General features: G+C 39.0%; 3 protein-coding genes across 3 annotated transcripts in view; 1 reads left to right on the top strand and 2 right to left on the bottom strand.

Moving 5' to 3' along the window:
* The window catches only part of LOC111600083 (protein roadkill), a 47692-nt gene extending 34267 nt beyond the window's left edge, over nucleotides 1–13425 (bottom strand). The window contains exons 1-2 of the mRNA XM_023316044.2: nucleotides 12963–13425; nucleotides 12036–12142 (exon numbers count right to left, since the gene is read on the bottom strand). The gene's annotated coding sequence lies outside the window, so the exon portion shown is untranslated. The remainder of the gene's footprint in view (nucleotides 1–12035; nucleotides 12143–12962) is intronic.
* Nucleotides 13426–13564: 139 nt separating this feature from the next.
* Nucleotides 13565–15559, top strand: LOC111600096 (dnaJ homolog subfamily B member 12). The gene is made up of 7 exons (XM_023316059.2): nucleotides 13565–13937; nucleotides 14008–14211; nucleotides 14280–14442; nucleotides 14509–14905; nucleotides 14965–15077; nucleotides 15147–15310; nucleotides 15371–15559. The coding sequence occupies exons 2-7, from the start codon at nucleotides 14079–14081 to the stop codon at nucleotides 15481–15483; spliced, it is 1083 nt and encodes a 360-aa protein (XP_023171827.1). The 5' UTR covers nucleotides 13565–13937; nucleotides 14008–14078; the 3' UTR covers nucleotides 15484–15559.
* Nucleotides 15560–16223: 664 nt separating this feature from the next.
* On the bottom strand, nucleotides 16224–17098 carry LOC111599854 (huntingtin-interacting protein K). The gene is made up of 3 exons (XM_023315676.2): nucleotides 16662–17098; nucleotides 16488–16595; nucleotides 16224–16421 (listed from the first exon to the last, which is right to left on the bottom strand). Exons 1-3 carry the CDS (start codon nucleotides 16833–16835, stop codon nucleotides 16323–16325), a joined length of 381 nt encoding a protein of 126 aa, XP_023171444.1. The 5' UTR covers nucleotides 16836–17098; the 3' UTR covers nucleotides 16224–16322.
* Nucleotides 17099–20101: the final 3003 nt, after the last annotated feature.

A 20101-nucleotide genomic window follows, 5' to 3' on the forward strand; every position in this document is an offset into this window, starting at 1 on the left:
GACAGACAGACAGAGCGAGTTAACTCTTTGGCTACATAATAAATATTTAATGCGAAGATCTACAGATGTCGAGACAGAGAGAGAGAGAAAGATGAGAGCAGCATTTGCTTGCTATCTTAAAGATACAAATTACAAGAGGTAGACATTGAGATTGAGGCCTAAGCGAACATTATCATTGTTGTTGTTGTTGTTGCTGCTGTTGTCGAGTGGAGGGCAATAAATAAACACACACACAGAAGCAGCAGCGGTCGGCGGCGGCGGCAGCAGCAGCATGAAAATGATTAAAAGTGCTTCTTAAAGAGCATGTCTGGTCGAGTGTAAGTGGAGGAAGTGGCAACCGAAGGTAGACGGCCTCATGGTCAACGGGGCGGTGCCAACTCTCGGGCAGCGAAACGAATTGGAATTGAAACAAACGAGGCTACCCTTGAACATTCAGGCAGGCAGCCAGCCAGCAACCAGGCGGTGGCGACGACTCAACAAGCCAACAACAACCAGGCAACTTATGCAAAGCACATGCCTTGCAAACAACGACAATGGCATCAGAGTGTCCTTGTGAAGAGTGCTCAACAGACAGATACCCTGTAAATCATTTCTTAGCTATTTACAAACTAAAATTCCGTTTGAAAATGACAAGTTTTCGACTGTCCCATTTCTTAACATGATATTTAAATCAATAACTTTTGTTGAATATCGATATATATCGATTATAAGAAACTTTACCATTAAAGCCAATACAATAAAGTTTACATGCTAAAAGTGTTGGCTTACTTCTATAATTCATATTTATACTTCAAGAATGCAATTTAAGAACTTTTGCTGAATATCGATATTTATCGATTATGAATAGTGGACATGGAACAGATATGAAAAATGGAATTTTATGTTTCTTTACAATATTTAATGTCTAGCTCTTACCTATAGTGCCATTATATATAGCTTTTGCCAGGTATCGATATCTATCGATTACTAGCAAATGGCAATTTAGAGAATAGAACATGAATGGCCACACATAGACTTTGTCAGTGATTTAAAGCGACAACTTGTACTGCTCGTTGATTGCATAAAGTCGTATATACCTTGTTTACTATGCTATTATAGGGTGTGTTTAAAGAAAAACAGCCGCTGCTTTATCGCCTGTCATCATTTTTGTCACGCACATTGCCTTTTGAAGGCTGCTCCTTGCATTTATTTTATTTTGCTTCGCTTGTCGTCTTCCATTCAATTTGCAATGAAACCAAATGGAATGGAACACATAAAGTATTGGCTTGCACAGGGAAACAAAATTAAATGGAGGTTGAAAAATTGTTTTGTAGAAAACGTGATCCACTCAATTTGCAGTGCAACAAAATGGAATGGAACAAAAGGCAAGTGTAGTTTTGCTAAATGAAATTTAACAGAAAACAAATCTAATTTAAAGTTAAACAAAATGGAATGGAACGCTAGGTAGGTGAAATGTATTGGCCCTCATCTGCCCAATGTATTCAATTTGCAGTGCAACAAAATGGAATGGAACGCACGAGGCAACGTCCCATAAATCATCGTTATTACGTCGAGGAGCTGTTCTCTTGCTTTAAACGCATTGTTCGTGCTGAAATTCAAGTCGTCTTCAGCTTTCGGTCTTCAGTCTCTCAATCTTGCCCCTTTTGCCTGCTCTACTTGAATTATAACCCAGTTTCCAGTTTTCAGTTTTACTTTTCTCTCAACAGATTTTCGCTTTGGCCTCTGCTGTTGCTTTTTTTTGGTTTATTTCAATGAGCAATGCTCATTGTCAGATAATTATCAAGCAATGTGAATATATATATATATATATATATATATATAAGTGTGTGTATGTATTATTTTGTTTATTTATGTAAAGCCCTGACCTGAAAGGCCAGTTTATTTGCTTTGCTATGGGCTATATGTGATACACTTATAGATATACATACATTTATACATTACGCTATATTTATGGGCATGGGCAAACATGCAAAGCATTTTAGACCATATAAATCGATATTGGACAATGGCAATTACTGATAATGGGTCGCTAGCTCAGCTATCGCTTATAATTATCATTAATGCGCGCACACAGTCAAACACACTCACACACACACACACACACACCACGCACACGCACACATGTCAACTGCCACACCTTGGTGAACTCAACTTCCTTTGCTGTAATAATCCAAATTCTGATGACCCTGAAAATACTAATGATATATATTTACACGATATACATATAAACGATATATACATATATACGATATTCATATATACTTTATATATATACGATATTCATACATGCGATATACATATACATACATTATATACACATCTATACGATATGTAACTAATGTAAGGGCAACAACAGCGACTGAGAAATTGTTTTTGTTGTTGACCCTCAGACAGTAGACTCATTCAAGGATACGCTGATGTCGACGTCGACGTCGCCGTCGCCGTCGCCGTTGACGCTGACTACGCACCAAAGGTTAAAGGTACCAACAGCAACAACAACAGCGAGAGTTGCCACAAGGTTGTAATGAAGCGCGGTCCGTTGGCGTGTCAGCCAGTTGGGCTAAGCAGAACAAACAGGCAACCAGACGATGATAAAACAACTAAAAGTGCTCTAGGCGGATGAGCACGACTAGCAAATACCCCGACAGCAGCTGCTACAATCATGCTAAAGTTCCTTTGGATATAGTTTCTGATCTGTCTAAGCAACCCACTCAATAAAAAATGTCTCAATTGAACTTGGATGCTAGATTAACGATCCTCATAACATTCTCAGCGCTTAGTCCTTATATCAACGGCCACGCCTTCTTCTGTCGGGTACATATATTGGCAAAGTCAATATACCTCTGTTGAAAACATTTAATTAATGAGTTCTGGGCAGCGCGTAAATTACAAGCCACAATAACGAGAGACAGCAAAAAGCTCGAGCTGGAAGCCGAGGAATTGGAGAGGGCAGCCAATTCGGTTAAGTGCATTTGGCCGGGTTAGCAACAAGCGGCGAACAAAGCTAATGAAAATATTTAATAATAGCCATAATCGTCAAATAGAGGCACAGTTTATTCAAGGCAATGAAACGGAACGGAATGGAACGATAAATAGAATAAGCGTCGGCCAGGGATGAGGGGTTCGATTCTATGGCCCTGACAATAGCCAAATTGCTATATCAAGCTGTATTAATTGATATGAGAGGGAGAAAGAGAAAGACTTGAAGAGAGATAGAGATAAGGATAAGGATAAGGATAGAGATAGAGATATAGAGAGGTAGAGAGAGGAAGAGAGAAACAGAGAGAGGGAGAAAGCTAGAAACAAACCGAAATTCCCGAAAGAATCCGAATCTAAAAATACACATAGTTCAGATATCAGCCGATACACTAGCTTAAGTCATTCAAAGTTCAAGATGTTTGGGCTTTGGAATTAATTCAATTGTTTAGAATTTTCGAAAACTTTCAAATGTAAATTGGATTTGGCGATTCGAAAATCTGTCTAAAAATACTCAAGCAACCAAGGTCACATAATTCTAGATATTTAAATTGATACAGAATTGGGGAAACAAAAAGGTATATAAAAAACATAAACCTTGAGAAGAACAAGCTAAAATCGACTGAAAGATTTAAAAGGTTGATTTCCCAATCGAAATTCTCATACAAATCCGAATCCAAATATTCCCCTTTAATCGAGTCAAATATGATAAATTTGTAATTCGAAAAAGTTATGTAAGAGTGAAGCAACAGATGCTTAGCTGTCGAGGCTATGCGCATACTTTCGGCTCAGCTCTGCGATCGTAAATATGTTCTCTCATTAACCAATAACGAGAGATCTCAAGGATTCGCTCGTCTAATGAATTTGTTTGTTGAGCGTATTCAGCATTTGCCCCTAACTCCTACGACTCCCTCCCCTCCCAGCAATGCTTAGCAACAGCAACAAGCACAGATTTTTCGTTTTTTTTTTTTTGTCGAATAGAATTTGGGTCAAGTTTCAGTTTTATTGCCCTCGAGCATAGTCAAAAGAGAGGCAGCTGTGTTCCCTATATATATATATATCTGATTAAATCATAAATTATGCAAATATATATACATATAACTGGTCAACAGGAAGCGTAGCGAGTGGGCGTCGCGGTTTGGAGACACGTAAAGGTAAGGTTTTGAGTTGCCCAAACTGGGTCAGAGTTGCCAGCCAGTCGAAAAAAATCAGCAACAACAATGACTGAAAAGCGGCGCGGAAGAGGAATTACAACAATGCTGTCATTGGACACAAGTTTTGGACTATGCCGAATCACATGGCGTATGCGTAATATGCGAAATTTCTTTGAAACGCAGCTGCTGCCCAAAAGGTCAAGCTGACGCCGACGACGACGCTGACGTTGGCGTCAATCATTCACAGCGACACTGACGGCAACATTGAGAGAGACTCCATAGCTAGCCCCCTCTCTTTCTCTCTCTCTCTCGCTCTGTGTGAGCTAGCCGAGTGCGGGGCAATTAGCGCGCAATTGACCTACATTGAGGCAGCATTAATGGTGTCAATAGTAAACGAGACTGACGACACGACGCTCACGCTGACTGCGACGCAACAGCAGCAACAGCAGCAGCAGCAGCAGCGGCTGAGAAACGAACAAAATGTTGAATGTTGAATATTTATGCAAGGCTTTGGGCGAGGGGGCAGGGCAAAGGGTCATCATTCCAAGTGCAACAGATTCACATTAAACAGGGCATCGATGCATTACATCACTTCTTCATAGCAGAGCAGGAAACATCGTCATCATCAAATTGATACTGAAACTTCAGAGAAATGCAGTTTTGAAAATGCTGTAATACAGGAATTTTTTAATCATTTCACGGGACTAAGTGGAAAATTTGTGGAAAAAAATACAGAAAGAGAAAGAGATGGACTGCACTGAAATAGAATGTAAGAGAGAGGGTGAGAGAGAAAAAGAGATAGAAAGAAAGAGAGATACAAATAGAGAACGAGAGGCAGTGAGATCTTGAAAGAGTAAAACAAACGCTTAGCTTTTCTATATCAAATTCTCTCTCTTCCTGTCTTGCTCTTGCTCTTTGCGTCATTTCATATCGAGTCAAAGCTGCCTTGCTCACAGCTTAAGGACAGCCAGAGAAACAAAGAAAGCAAGAGGCACATACATAGAAGCAAAAGAGATCTTAAGATCTTTCTTTCCGTTTTGTACTCTCGCTCAATGCTACTTGCTTAAAAGTTAAGCTTGCTCGCTCCATCCCTCTCTCTCCCTACTCTGCTCTATGCAACACCCCGTCTCACGACAAATTACCCTATGCTCAACTGCCAGTGGGAGGTGTGAAAATTACAAATGCTTTGGTCAAACAATGACGCGCACTGTGCATACGATTTGAATGACAGACAATTGCCAAGCAATCGACCACGCCTCCTCACGCCCTGCCCTCCTTCGATTGCTGAAGAGTGCGAGCAGCCAGCTGCGTAGCAGCAGCAGCATGTAAGTTGTATACGATAAATGAGAAATGAGGTTACCTACTTTTTAAGAAGGTCAATACAACCCAAAACAAACGAGCGTGGCAACGTAACGCAACGCAACGGGCAGAGCAGAGCAGCGTAGAGCAGCGCGCCAAACGTAACGCTGACGTTGTCGTACAAGCTCCCAACTTACTCATACACACACACACATACACACAGTCATATATAGCTGTGCCTCTGCTGTTAAGTTTAAATAAGTGTCAGCCGTTTTGCTCAGCAAAGCTCAGTGACCATGTGAGCAGCAAGCACCAAGCAGCGAGCAGCGACGTCAGCATACCCCACAAACATATTACAGCAAACGTTTTCAATGAAAACAAAAGTAGTACACGCTGCTTGCGCTGACGTTGACGTAGTCGTCGATGCCAGCGTCAGCGCTGCGCACAGCTGTAAGTTGCCACCTGGTGACGAATTCGCCGCCAAGATTTTGTGGCCGCATGGAGGGCAACTGAGCTGTCGCTGTCGCTGCTGACGTCGCCTCGACTTTAGCGTTGGCGTTGGCGTTGCCGAGGGCGCGGCTGACGCGAACGCTTGTAACGAGGCTAAGCGAGCGCAGCAGCAACAATTTGTATGTATGTATGGCAGCGCCAGCGCCAACGCCTCTGTCGACGTCGCAGTTGCTTGCATTTTTGTCGTTGCTGCCGCTGCTGCTGCTGCGTTTGTCGCGCTGTCTGCTTTTAGCCTCCACCTCCTTTTGCGCTATGCATTGTTTTACAGTATTATTGTATTTTACATTTGTTGTTGCTGTTTTTGTTGTTGTTTGACCGTTTTGAAGCTGCTTGCATTTAAATTAATGTTTCAACTTTGTTGTTGCTTCTTGACTAAGTTCTAACTGTAATTGTGTTTGCGTTTAATGCCTTTGAGCATATTTATAAATGTGTATACATGTGCGTGTGTGTAAGCATAGGGAGAGAGGTCAAATACCCAATCACATTTCACGCGTCTTGTTAGACAACTCAGGCGTGGGTGGCGCGTACGTAATTCACTTCAGCTATCTTTGTTATTGTTGCGATATGATAACTACCGTTATTTTTAGCTTTACACATCAGATACCCTACAAGTTCTCAAAACATGTCAATAGGTGACAGCTGGGGCAACCTTGGACAATAAACACACACGCACCGAGAGGTGTCGCTGCGATAAGTGGAATACATATATAGTTCACATTGCCCTGAAAAAACTGATATATAATTGTACCTTCAGATAATGGAGCTAGTTTATTGACAGGTATAAATGAAATTTTTGATTTGCTATTAGCTATTTTCTACTAACTATTATATAGTAGATTTATGAAAAAAAGCACATAATATATAGAAGAGATTGCTCTATTTTCAGCTCAGATAGTAGATAAATTAATACATGTGTTTAGTACGTGTGTATGTATTGTTCACTTGAAGCTCATTGAAAATTATCAAAGGCAAATTACGCAAAAACCGTAGAGCAAAACGACCTTATCGTATAAATTAACTTTATGTGCAACAACAACAACTAACAAAACGCGCATTTGTAACCTATGATTACGGCACAGACCTGAACACGTGCTGTTGTATTTATCTATCTAACTATTTATCTTTGTGTATGTGTGTGTGTGCATATGTTCAAGTATGTTTGCCTATACGTAATTACGAAAACCTTAGCAGAATTACAAAAGCTTGCTCACTTCCTAGTGCACACACGCAAACAAACACACGCGCACTCACACACGCGCACATCAAGAACAAGAGAATTGAAAATTATCAGCAGCGACAGCAGCAGCAGCAGCAGCAACAACAAAAACAGCACCAGTGATTGGTTTGACTCTTAAGGCACTCACACATGTCAAACTCTCTCGGCCGATGTCGACATCGTATGTGTGGCGCCATCCTTCTCACATCTCTTTTACACCGCGCCCCCTTGCACTCACGCCCACAGCTAATAGCATAGCATCAAAAGCAATCGTATATAGAAACGGTACAACACGAGCCTTGTGCTCGCTCGCTTACTCTCTTCCGTATGTTCGCTCGCTCACTCGCTGCTCTCCTGCTGCTGTCTACTTTCTCTCTATAAATAGTTGAAATCGAGTTCCAGCTACAAATTTAATGCAAAATACCTAACGAAAAGCGTGAAAGTGACGCAGTCTAAGCAAAACACATGACGTCGGGTCACCGTTCACCTTGAAGCTAAGAGAGAGTCGCTTTTTGTCCCTAGGAAAGTCTAATTTCGATCTCTCACTCTCTCTCTTCCACTCTCTTGTTAATTGTGTAAGCTAGTTGAGTGTCGTCTGTCCCTAGGAAAATGTAATTATGATTTCGTTTGTTTACACATGTATCGATTGCGAGCAATCTCGTTCTCTCTCTCTATTGGCCTCTCTCTTGCTATTAGACATGGCAAAGGTTGCAATTACAATTACAATTGTTGCAATGAATTTTCATGGCAAGGAAATTTCATTTCATTCCATTTCATGATAACGATCAGCCATAGCTGCTAGCGGGGTCAGTTGTATTTAGATATTTAGCTGTCATATGTGATTGTAATTGTAGTTGTTGTTGTTGGTGCGCTTGAGCATAACGGTAATAACGTCTAAGCACGACATTGCCCATGAATTCAAATACATACATACATCAATATGTCTATGTATGTGTGTGTACAGGCGTACGTGTCTGTATGTATGTTTGTCTGCTTATATAAGTATATATGTGCCTGACTATGTGTATGTATGTGTGTGTATATGAATATGAATATGTATCTTAAAGATAATGAAAATTTATAAGCAAATAAGTTTACTCCTAATCTTTGAATGATTAAAATATGTACATACATAAATTTATATATATGAATATAAATACAGAAATGCTTCTTGCAACTAGGTAATTCTGGTTGGAATTGGCGAGTAAAGCTTAAACATTTAGCCATTTGAGCTAGCTAGATGTTCATTATATGGAACACTTACTGTACCATAGAGCTACTATTACGTATTTGAAAACGTTTGCTTACCTGGCTAAGGCCATTCTAACATGAGAAAGCCCTCCGTGAGGCAACGCAATTGCATCCACTTTGAAAGATTTTTCTTGACACAGCACGAAACCAAATACAATAATTTTTCTACTTATTTATTTATAAATTGTTAGTTCACTGCACTTGAATTTGGTTTTTGTATTGGAATTTTTAAAAATGTTTAGCCTTTTCAATTTGCTGCCAAATTTTCTTTTTCTAGTTTTCTAGTTTTCAATTTTAGTTTAGCTGAACAAATAGATAGAGAGAGCACACACAGAGATAGATATAGACCCAACGTATTTTTTAAACAATAAACGCCTTAAAGTACGCTTTGTTTTTTATCGGAAAAACTGCGAACTGCAACAACAACAATAACCAACAGAAGAGATCATCATCCGCCAAAATTGTCAGAAACACACACATATATACAGCCACACATACATGTATAAAAAATTTATCACATTCAATTCAGGGTGTACGTGTGTCACCACATTTATGGCCAAGTTGAAACACCCGTCTACGTGATATTTGTGCGTGAAATTGTTGAAGAGCGCAACAAAGTAAAAAAGCCATAGCCACATAGCCAAATCAGCAGCAGCAGCAAATAAAAACACTCACACATATCCACTCATACATAAAAGAAGGGTGAAGAAACCAGCAAACAATGTTCAATGCCATCGACCAAAAGTAAAAACAACAACAAGCAGATGATTCGAAACGACAAAAAATACTCAGTCAACTTATCAGCATTGTCTGATAAGCAACGAAATTAAACAAAGGCAAGCAACTGACAACGGCAACGGCAACAGCAACAGAGAGAACTTAAACTGTAAAAACAATAAAAAACAGTAGCAACAACAACAACAGCAACAGCAATTCCACTAGCAATTGCTGACTCTGCTACGTCCATTTGCACATGGCCCGGCAAAAGGATTGATATAAGCAAAAACAAAAATAGCAAAGGAAAAAAACCGTTAGCTTTAGCTCATACGCACATATCGCACACTACAAGCCCTTGTATACAACTAACGTAAGTGCGCTTTAAAACATAACTTCATATAAGTTTTTTTATTTTTTTATTGTATTTTACAACTAATAAAACTTCTTTATAAATCTGTTCTATTAAGAATTTCTGATTGACATCTATACGTCACAGAATTGAGCATAAAATGCTTAAGCCTTTAGGAATGAAAAGGGTATTAGAACAAAATCAATAACTGTGCACTGGGCACAGGCGAGGTCAACATTGACACCCAGGCAACCAGAGATGAGCAAAAATGTAGAGATGAGCGCCTTTTACCCATAACCAAAGACAAGCGAAGCGAGGGCAGAAATTCGTTTGGAACGTCTTTGCAATCCATTTAGAATAGATTCTTAGGTGCACAGTGCACAGAGCACAGAGCGAACCAAAGGAAACTTAATGTGAATGTGAATCAGCAACAACAATAACACCAACGACCAGCAATGAGAAGTGCAAACAAGCAGAAAGACAGAGAGAGAGAGAGAAAAAACTACTAACTAAATTCCACAGTCATGAGAGTATACAAGGTTCTTCCTATATCAGTCGATTTGATTTCAATGTGTGTGTATACATATATATAATACACATATGTGTAGTTCGTGTGTACGAGAGTATACAAAAATAAAAAATACAATAAAAGCTAAAACTAAAGCACAAAGAAAAGCCAAAAACATGCGCAGAAATAAAAAGCTTGCGTTTACTTTTGACTTTGCACCGAAGCTTAAGCGCTCACTTGCTCACACAGCCACCCGCTCACTCAGGCTCTCGCTCTTGCTCACTCACACACTCACTCATTTGTGTACAAGCAATGAGGCAAAACCTGCACCGGCGAGGGTCGTTTGATAGCAGTAAATAGCGGTGGGTGTCTTGTCTGTTTAACTATAGAGCGCGCCAAGCATATGACCTCAGAGGAGAGTACGCAAAATAGGAGAGCGCAAACGAGCGAGCCAGCGAGTGCGTGAGTGAGAGCGCGTCTAAGCTTGTTAAGTGCGTGCTCATTTATAAACAATAAACAAAATAGTGGCGCACATGTTTTTAATTGAATTTTACTTTTGTATGGCCAGCAAGGCGAATTCAAAACATATGTTATGTGTGCGAGAGAGACGAATAGAATTATACAAATATACGTTTATATATGCGGGCAAGAGAACATATACATGTTTACTTATATATTAGATGAGGGAGAGAGACAGAGCGTGAGCGTGCTCGAGAATTTCAATGCTGACTGCAATAGCTGTTGTTGTTGGCAGAATTTATATTTATTGCTAACAAATTTTTGCAAATCTGGCAACGCTTTTGAGACAAGCAATCTCTACTTTTAATTAGAACTGTTTTTATCCAAAATGGAAATGTGATTTGCGTCACCAGATAGAGAGAAAAAGAGAGCAGCGCATAGAGAGCAAGAACAAAGATGAGTTAAGCGTTATTGCTCTTGAGTGCGTTTCGGTAAAGCCGCCTGTCATCATTTGATGTACCTATATAGTTGTTGTTATTATTGTTGTGGTATTTGTTTTATTGACTGTGTGTACTTGAAGGTCTTTGCCTAAATGACCTCAAGCAACCAAAAATTCAAGAGTATAAGTAAAAATGTGGTCGCACTCAGATTGAGGAAGTTGTCTCTGTAGTTCTCGTTGCTCTTGTTGTTGTTGTTGTTGTAAAGCTCTCCGTTTATTCGCTTTTTGTGTGTTTAATTGCGCGTATTTCTTGTTTCAAGCTAGTAAATATTTTATTTTTTTTGAGGTCATAAAAAAGCCAACAAGGGGCAAGGCACACGCGTGCTGGTCACGCTATGGGCCGGCAGTTACAAATTAATTGAAATATGTAAAACTACACCCGAACTTTTCAAACACCCACGGACACACACACACCTTGGCACTATGGCAAACTTAAATCAGCTTCTTCAACGCGTAATTTTAAATAGTTTGTAGCCAATGTTTAACAATTAGACGCGTTCTACGAGACAGCGATACAAAAAGCACAAACTTCACGCTACGCGCAGCAGCTGACGACTGAGGGAGCTTTTTTCTTGACTTTTTGCCTGACAGTGGTGTGTGTGCGCGCGTGTGTGTGTTCATATTTTGCCGCTACCTTTTGACTTTGCATTGTATTTGTTTGCATTGGCACTGAGCTTTTTGCGTTTACGCTCTCAGCTGTCATCGTAGAGTAACGAGAAGTTTGTCACAGCCGGATGATAGATGAAGCTTTTGCCTAGTAGTATAAGTGTGTGTATCTTCACATTTTGCCGCTACATTTGTACTTTTGCTCAGCATTTGTTTTGCTTTTGCGTCGAGCTTTTTTGTGTTTTCGCTCTCAGCTGTCAACTTAAAGTAACGAGCAGTTGGCAAACAGGGAGTAAGAAGGATTATGCTATATTTAAAAAGCTGCTTAGATTTAACCACGGTTAAGAGCTCAAGGTTTAATCATATACAGGAAGTCATCTAAAGAAAATACAAATATACATAGAAAGCTCACATTGGGGAAACATCTTTAGCCGGTATCACGAATCGATAACTGGTGCAATCCAAACAACTTTATTAATGAGATAACTCACCTGCTTCTTTAACTATTGACAGCCAACGATGTCCCGAAATCGAGCAAACCTATTTGAACGTCGATTGTTGTGTAAACAGCAAACAAGAACAAGTGTTCCAGCAGAATCTGTAAATATATAAAGAATAATGGAATATAGTGATTGCGGATCGATTAAAAACTGCATTCGAATAACCTTTCGTTATGCTTGTGTGAATTTAACGAAATCATTTAACGAGCAGCAAAATTAACAAATTAAATATGCGCAAATCGGTCTTTGACTTTTTACCGCGACTGTTGTTATTGTTGCCGTTGTTCCCTTTGTGCTTGCATTTATTCGCCTCAGAATTAAAAAAAGTTTCAAAAAACACAAAAAGTAAATCAGCCAAAAATAAACAACTCGGAGTATATTCAACTTCAGAATACCCTTTAGGTAATATGAATGTAACAGCAACAAACAAATATAAATAAAGTCATTTTCATATAATAAATTCGATTTAGTACTTTAAAAAATTATTAATAAAATATTTCATAATATATATATTTTTTATGTGCATTTTCATCTAAGGAACCATGTTAGTTAAATTTCATCAAAATAGTTTCCAAACAAAATAAAAACATTGTCGTGTTTCTTATCGATTAATGTTTTTTCTATCGATAGATCTTATCTTGGAATCATGTTTTCACGCCCGATATATTTATTAGGGTACAATAAAAACAATGAAGCAATGCACTAAATGGGGAAAGGGGAGGCAAAGTTGAATTCGATTAATTTGCAGGCCGCTGCATGGAGGCAAAAAAATTTGGGTCTCTGTATTTACAGAAAATACACACCCACACATATCGTACGACAGTGGTATGCAGTGTAATTTTGCCTATATGTATATGCACACATGCATATATTTATATATATGCATAAATACACCTAAAGAATCACACACATACGCACCTTTTGAAGATAGTTATTTTTCTTAATTGCGTACTGTCAATTCGATTTATATAAGTCGACGCAATACACACAATTCGCTGAGCATTTGTTGTGTTAACAAATGAATATAGATTTTAATGCACTTTTCGATATTGACAACACAATATGGCGATATTGCTTCTTTCACTTTTTTCAGGCCAACTTGTGTGAACTGCGCCACACACACGCACACATGTACACACGTTCGACGACGACGACGACGGGGACTACGTTGGGCCGAAATGCATCGGTTATTGCACTGCACTTGACTATATATTTACTACGCGTTATTTGGTGGCTATTGCATTGCAGATACCGTGCACATTCTATTATTATTTTGTAATATTATAAATAAATACGAGACGAATTAAGCCAGCGAACGCGCTGCGCTTTTCATTCCATGCTGCGGCGCTCACAAACACACACACACACACACACTCACGCACACAAATAAATACGTTCGACAATGTGAGTGGGCGCAATGCGGCGATCTGGCATCACCATTGATCAAAGCAGCACTGTAAAACAGCTGTCAAAAGTGAATTATTTGTAATCGACACAGGAAATAATGCTTATCATAACTCGATTAGTAAAAACATACAAAAAATGTACTTCATTATGTTCAGGGCCTTTTGATTTTACGCAATAAATACCTTTAAATTCAGTATGCTTATCTAACAATTTAAACCTCGACTAGCTATGGTGGCACGTCGATAGATCGATAATTTCTTTTGCAAACTGATGAAAAAGTCAACGAAACGCAGTAAAATCAATTAAATTAGAGAGTTGAGCTGGCCTTTAGACAATATATTTATATATATTTATATATATGAATATATAAAAAAACAGAAACTGGGTTATTAACAGGCCAGGCAGCTCATGTGCACTAGAACATTAAACAAATAATTAGTGGCAACAACTACTACAAAAGAGCACGAGCAGGCTGTGTGTGTGCGTGTGAGTGTATAAAACTTTGTATATATATATATATAGATATATTTATGTTAGTGTACTCACACACGCATAGATCTTAACTATTTATTGCACTCTCGCCCTGTGTGCGCGCTGACCACGTATTCCCAAGTACCTACAGCAGCGATGGATAGCAACAAAGGTGAGGCACAGCGTTGTATTGACCTGGCCGAGCAGGCATACGCTGAAGGAAAGATCGAGCGGGCTGAAAAGTTTTTGATAAAAGCAGAAAAACTGTTTCCTACGGAAAAGGCTAAGCGTGAGTAAAGCAAATTTACACTTATCTAAATTTGCACTGTAATCGTAAAACTTGACGAAACTTTGTAGAGCTGTTGGCCAAGGTGAAAAGTTCGCCGGGCAATGGAAAGGAACGTCCAGCTGCTGCTGCAGATGCGGACTCTGGTCCGCGTAAGCGTGTGAACTCAGATTCCAGACCCCATGCACCGGAATATACGAATGACCAGATTGAGGCAGTACGCAAGGTCAAAAAGTATGTCGACTAAATGTAACTCACACCCAAAATATCTTTAATAACCTTTTGTTCATGCTTGAACAGGTGTAAGGACTACTATGAGGTGCTTGGTGTCAGTAAGACAGCCACAGACTCGGAGATTAAGAAAGCGTACAAAAAACTCGCCTTGCAACTGCACCCAGACAAGAACAAGGCACCCGGCTCTGTGGAGGCATTCAAAACGTTGGGCAATGCTGCGGGCGTTTTAACCGATGTGGAGAAGCGCAAGAACTACGATCTATATGGCATTAACGATTCGCAAAACGGTCACGGCACTCGTGGCCACCATGGCCACAGCCAGCATTATAATGATTATGGCGGCTTCCAAGCGAATATGAGTCCCGAGGATATATTTAATATGTTCTTCGAAAATGGATTCTCACAACAAAATGTCTACATGCGGCAGCAGCGACGCCGGCATCAGGCACGTGACGACAGAGACGTACGTGAAAAATAAACAAAAAATAATTATATAATTAAATAATGGGAACTTGCTTGCAGACGAACAATTCATCAGCCTTGATCAACTTGCTACCCATTTTATTGCTCATCGGCTTGTCCATGATGTCCTCCTTTTTTATATCAGATCCCATGTATAGTTTAACGCCTTCACAGTGAGTACTATATGGATATATTGGCGATATAGATGAGCTTTTTAATTTAAACGTTTTGTCTTCTTTCAGTAAATACTCGGTGAAGCGCGAGACAAATGGTCTGAAAATTCCCTATTATGTAAAGGATAATTTCTATTCGGAATATCAAGGCTCAGTTGCTCGTTTGGAAGAATCGGTAGAAGAAGATTTTGTCAATCATTTGAAACACTCTTGCAGTCGAGAGCGAAATTATCGTAAGATTGAAAAAAAATGAAGTTTTTTCCATGAATAGAAATTGAAATTTGTACTTACAGGTGACTCGATGTTGGCTAAGGCTCGCACGTTTGGCGATCGGGATCTGTATCGGAAGGCTCAAAACATAAATACCCCATCGTGCGAGAATCTGCAAAAGTATATAATCACATGATTTCAATATCCGCAATACACTCGCAATCAAATTTATACGTGATTTAAACAATTTTTCGTTTTTGATTCTAGTTTTTTTACTTGTTATAAAATATGATTTTGTCTAAATAATTTGTTATGCATCCGCTTTTTACACACATACATATACACATGCACACACACACATAAACACACACACTTCAAATCAAATTTAACATATTTGCGCATAGTTTTAATGAGAAACATCAGCTGCCTCTCTCTCGACCTAAGTAGATGGAAAAATCTCGCAAGCAAAGCAACAATTTATTAGCTTAGAAGATTTCTTTCTTCTATATATATTGTACAACAGTAAAGCTCTGTTTGTTGCGGCAGAGCTTTCACTGTATATGTAGGTTTACTTTATGTAAGTGAAAAAGTTATAACTATGGTAAAATCCTATTTAGAGCGTGTTTCGGTATTACTGTTCCATCTGATTCATTGTCTATGCATAAAATAACCATTGTACTACAGTAAAGCTTTCTTGAAAGCTAATAGGGAAGCTTTACTGTACATGCAATTCCTTTTTGTATTTGGCAGATCCAAATTTACTACACTAAACAGTCTCTAAGGTTGCTTACGTTAGGAGAGAGGTTTCACTGTACTTGCTGGTTCATTAGTCAAATGTTTTGGTTGAGAAGCCAAATAATGGATAATAAATAATAAAGAAACTAAATATGGGTTAGTTCACACATAAATAAACATATATAAAAATCTATATTCCACTTGATTGATTTGATTTTTCTTTACTAGTATTATAAATGTACAAATAAAGCAGTGTTTTGCTAAGTAAAGGAAACGGCGCTCCATTGCTCCAGGCTCTCTTCAACTGCTGATGATGGCCTCTAGGGCGGCAACGACATCGCCGCTTTGTTCCCTTAGCACCTTTTCCGCCTGGGCCTTAGTGACGAGCAGCTCGTTCATCTGTAGTTGGGATAAGCGCCAAATAAGCGGAACTATTGCAAAAAGGAGGCGTGTCCGTGTACTTACAATCAGTTCAATGTCCTCCTTCTTCACCTGCACCTTTTGCAGCTCCTTCTCCTTGGCCACCCTCAGCTCGTTTTCTTTGCTGCGCTGATTGCCAAACTGTTCCACTGCCTGCAATTGATCAATTAAGTGTTAGTTCAGTTTACATCTCAATAAACAATTTATGTTTCAATTTACACTCGATATATTCGCGGCTGAGATTTCCTTCTCTTCGGCGTAGTCTGTCACACGTTCTAAGTCGGCGGCGCCGCCATCGTGACGCGTTTGCTTCTTTTGCTTGATGTCATCATCCTGGCCATCTTCCTCGACTTCTGTGCCATTGACCTCAACCTCCGGCTCTGTTTCGGCCATTGCTGCTGTTTATTTTTACTTCAATTTACTGGAATATTTAATTTTGCTTGGCGTAGCCTCGTGCGAATAGCTTTTCTTTACATTGGTTTTTTCAACACTGAAAATTACGATAGCAATACTAATCGACTGGCCGCCACGTGTGCCAGTGTTGTAATTATTCACTTAACGAAACAAGTCAAATAATTGGTGAGTGTCTTGGATTAAGCAAAGAACTCCTGTTCTTATTGCCAGTATGAATTTTTAGTTTTATGAGGAGTCGTTTGTCTCACAAATTGAAAATATGAATGATGTTAATTATATTTAATGTTATATTTAAACAAATCAATTGACACTTAACGCAACTCTAGTCATGCAGACTTATCGAAAAAGTTTAGGCTCTGTTGTGTGTCTTACCTATAATTGAAGCATAGTTCATTTTCCAAATACGATTTTCAGCTGTATAAAGAGTTGATTGTTAAACTGATTGGACAGCTTGTAATACGGAAATTTAACCAAAAGTTTTAATAGTATGTTTTATTTATTTTCTATGCTGCACACTCAAACAGAACGTTGGTGTGTTTCTTGGCTATGGCCAGAAGGCAGTTTCAGTTGTTTCCAATATGATTTTTGGCTTTGGGATGAGTTGGTTGCGTGTCGTGACACGAAAATTCAAATTAATGCGATTCAGCACGAAAATTAAGCTACAAGTTTAATAAAAGCCTAATATTGATGTTGTTTTTCGAGAAAAACAAAAATCATAATAAATACTGATTATATACTTATAATAATATTCATATAAATTATATGGCTCATTATTTAAAGCGAGATGACAGAAAAGTTTCCCCTTTTTGCCATTTTTTAAAGCATAGCATATGTAAAACCGCAAAACTAATTAAAAATAACTCGAGCATAAAGTTCACACTTATATATTATATAATTTTTTTATCCACTTTTCCTACATAAACTGAATTTTGTTTCTGTGCAAATTTCATTGCGGTCAAAATGTTAATTATAAGTTTCAGAGCAGAAAATAATGAGATTGTGTCGCAACTGCAGAGAAATTCGCAAAGGCGCAAAATCCTTGAACAGTCGATGCCGTTTCCTAGTCGCTCGCTGCGGGCGTCCTGGTCAAGCCACGCCACACCACACCACGCCACGCCATGTCGTGTCGTGCCGTGTCCTGTTCCTAGTCTCCTCTAGTCACTGTCCTGTTGACATAATCGTTTGCCATCATGATTAATTTAATTGTCACTTTGATGCAAGCGACTTTCGACCCGGCACCAAAATCAAGATTAATTAACATCTCGACCATGGGCGGTCAACATCATTTGTTAGTGTAATACACCACATATGGCTGCTCTGTCTGTGTGTGTGTCTATATGCGTGTGTGTGGGTCCAGTACAATTTTAACTTAATTCGATTGCGCTGGCTCTCTTCAGCGCATTTCTGCTTCAACTCCAACTCCAACTTCAATTTTTAATTCAGTTGCAACTGAAGCAGAACTTTCAATTCCCAGTTGCCAAAAAGATGTCGCGTGCTGTTGGCCGTGGCTGAATGCAACATTTTTTATGCAGCACACGCTTGCGGCCAAAAAAAAATTGTTTGCGACAATATTCAGCATGTGCATATGCATACACTGCGAGAATTGAAAAATTTTAAAATTCAGCTTAGGGCTAAACTTAGATTTTAGAAAAAATAATAATGAAAAATTTAAAAAATATTAATAAAAACACTTAATATAGCTATATTAAAATAGTTAATCAGGTGGTACCTTCTGCTTACCCATTAGTAAAAATGTCCTCTTTCTTGGGTTGCCTCCTACCTACCAGACGATATTCCTTCTTAATCTACAAGATTAATTTGTTCTAAAAAATGTATCTTCATTCCGAAACTTTCAAGCTTAAAATCCACAAAAAGTATTATTTATGAACCTCTTACAATAATAAATATTTCCTAATAAGATTTTTTTGTAAATTACAAAAATCATGGAAATTTCTTTAGTAAAAGTAATAAAGCTAAATTACAATTTCTTCCAGTGTATATATCGTTTTGTGCGTCAGTGTGTGTGTGTGTTTGTGTGTGTGTGACGCAACAAGTCGCTCATTTAAAATGTTTGTGCCAGGCCAGGCTTCCAGTTGGCAGCTGATTCGCTACGCTCTGCGTTGCCAATTGCCAATTGGAAATTAAATTATGCCGCTAATTAGCAATGGCAAACACCGCACACACACGCGCACATCCACACACACACGCGCGCACTCACGCCATGCACGCATACATAAATTATGTTGGCAATTTTGGGGCTCATTGTGGTTTTTGTCTGCACAAATTTCGCATTCGGCTCATTGCATATTTTCAGGCTCAACTTCCATTTCCACTTCCTACCGTTTGCAACTCTCTCTACATTGCCATTTCCCGTTACTTGTTCATGTTTGCATGTGCCACTGAGCGCAAAAATTCACACAGTAAATTTTGGCTTTTGCATTTCTCGATGGCGGTGGCAACGCTCCGTGAGCGAGGAGTGAGTGCAAACTCAGACTCTACACGTCAACGCCAACGCCAACGGCACTTGGCCGCGTGATCCAATTGAGCTACATTGTTTTTTTATTGAGCGGCAAGAGAGCGAAAGAGAGAGAGAAGAGGAGAGCACGAGCGTGACCGTGAGTTGAGTGTTGGTTTATATTTGTTTGCATTTTGTGTGGTTAAGTTCATCTTTTTTGACATTTGTTTCGCACTGTGCTATAAAGTGTCTCTAGATAGGGTTGTGCTGTATTGTGGCTGGATACATTTTACAGCTAGAAGAGCTTTAAAATTAAGCTGAAAAAGCTTCAGCACTTTACACTTGTCAAACTTGTTTGCATGTATGCGTTTGAGTGGGCACAATATGTGTGTATATAAGTGTGTATGTAAGGATATATGTATGTATGTAAATTTGTAGCTTTTGCTCTCATATATCTTACAATAGAATACGACTTAACACCTCCCACTTTCTCTACTCTGTATCTTTATATCTCTCTCTAGCAGTCTCCTTCTCTCTTTGTCCCGTCTCTCCGTCTCTCTGTGTCTCTCTATATCTGTGTCTTATCTCTTCCTTGTTCTCTTCTTCCTACGCCACATTTGCTATCTACATCCTTCGTTCTTTTGGTTACCTTATCGATATATATATATGCCTTATCTACACCTTAAATAACCACAGCAAAATGAACCCAATTGCCGTATTGATTGATATATATTGAATTCGATTGAGCGTAGGTCCATCTGTATCTCATAATCTGCCTACGTCATAGTTT

The sequence above is a fragment of the Drosophila hydei genome, unplaced genomic scaffold (assembly GCF_003285905.1).
Source record: "Drosophila hydei strain 15085-1641.00,03,60 unplaced genomic scaffold, DhydRS2 tig00008144-arrow-arrow-pilon, whole genome shotgun sequence".
Lineage (NCBI taxonomy): Eukaryota > Metazoa > Arthropoda > Insecta > Diptera > Drosophilidae > Drosophila > Drosophila hydei.

Excerpts from the sequence above, each read along its gene's own strand:
- LOC111599854 (XM_023315676.2), bottom strand. The coding sequence starts at position 16,835 with ATGGCCGAAACAGAGCCGGAGGTTGAGGTCAATGGCACAGAAGTCGAG. Across the intron at positions 16,596-16,661 it reads CAGCCGCGAATATATCGAGT|GCAGTGGAACAGTTTGGCAA; the intron begins GTAAATTGAAAC and ends GATCAATTGCAG. Across the intron at positions 16,422-16,487 it reads AGGAGGACATTGAACTGATT|ATGAACGAGCTGCTCGTCAC; the intron begins GTAAGTACACGG and ends TCCCAACTACAG.
- LOC111600096 (XM_023316059.2), top strand. The coding sequence starts at position 14,079 with ATGGATAGCAACAAAGGTGAGGCACAGCGTTGTATTGACCTGGCCGAG. Across the intron at positions 14,212-14,279 it reads TCCTACGGAAAAGGCTAAGC|AGCTGTTGGCCAAGGTGAAA; the intron begins GTGAGTAAAGCA and ends GAAACTTTGTAG. Across the intron at positions 14,906-14,964 it reads AGGCACGTGACGACAGAGAC|ACGAACAATTCATCAGCCTT; the intron begins GTACGTGAAAAA and ends ACTTGCTTGCAG.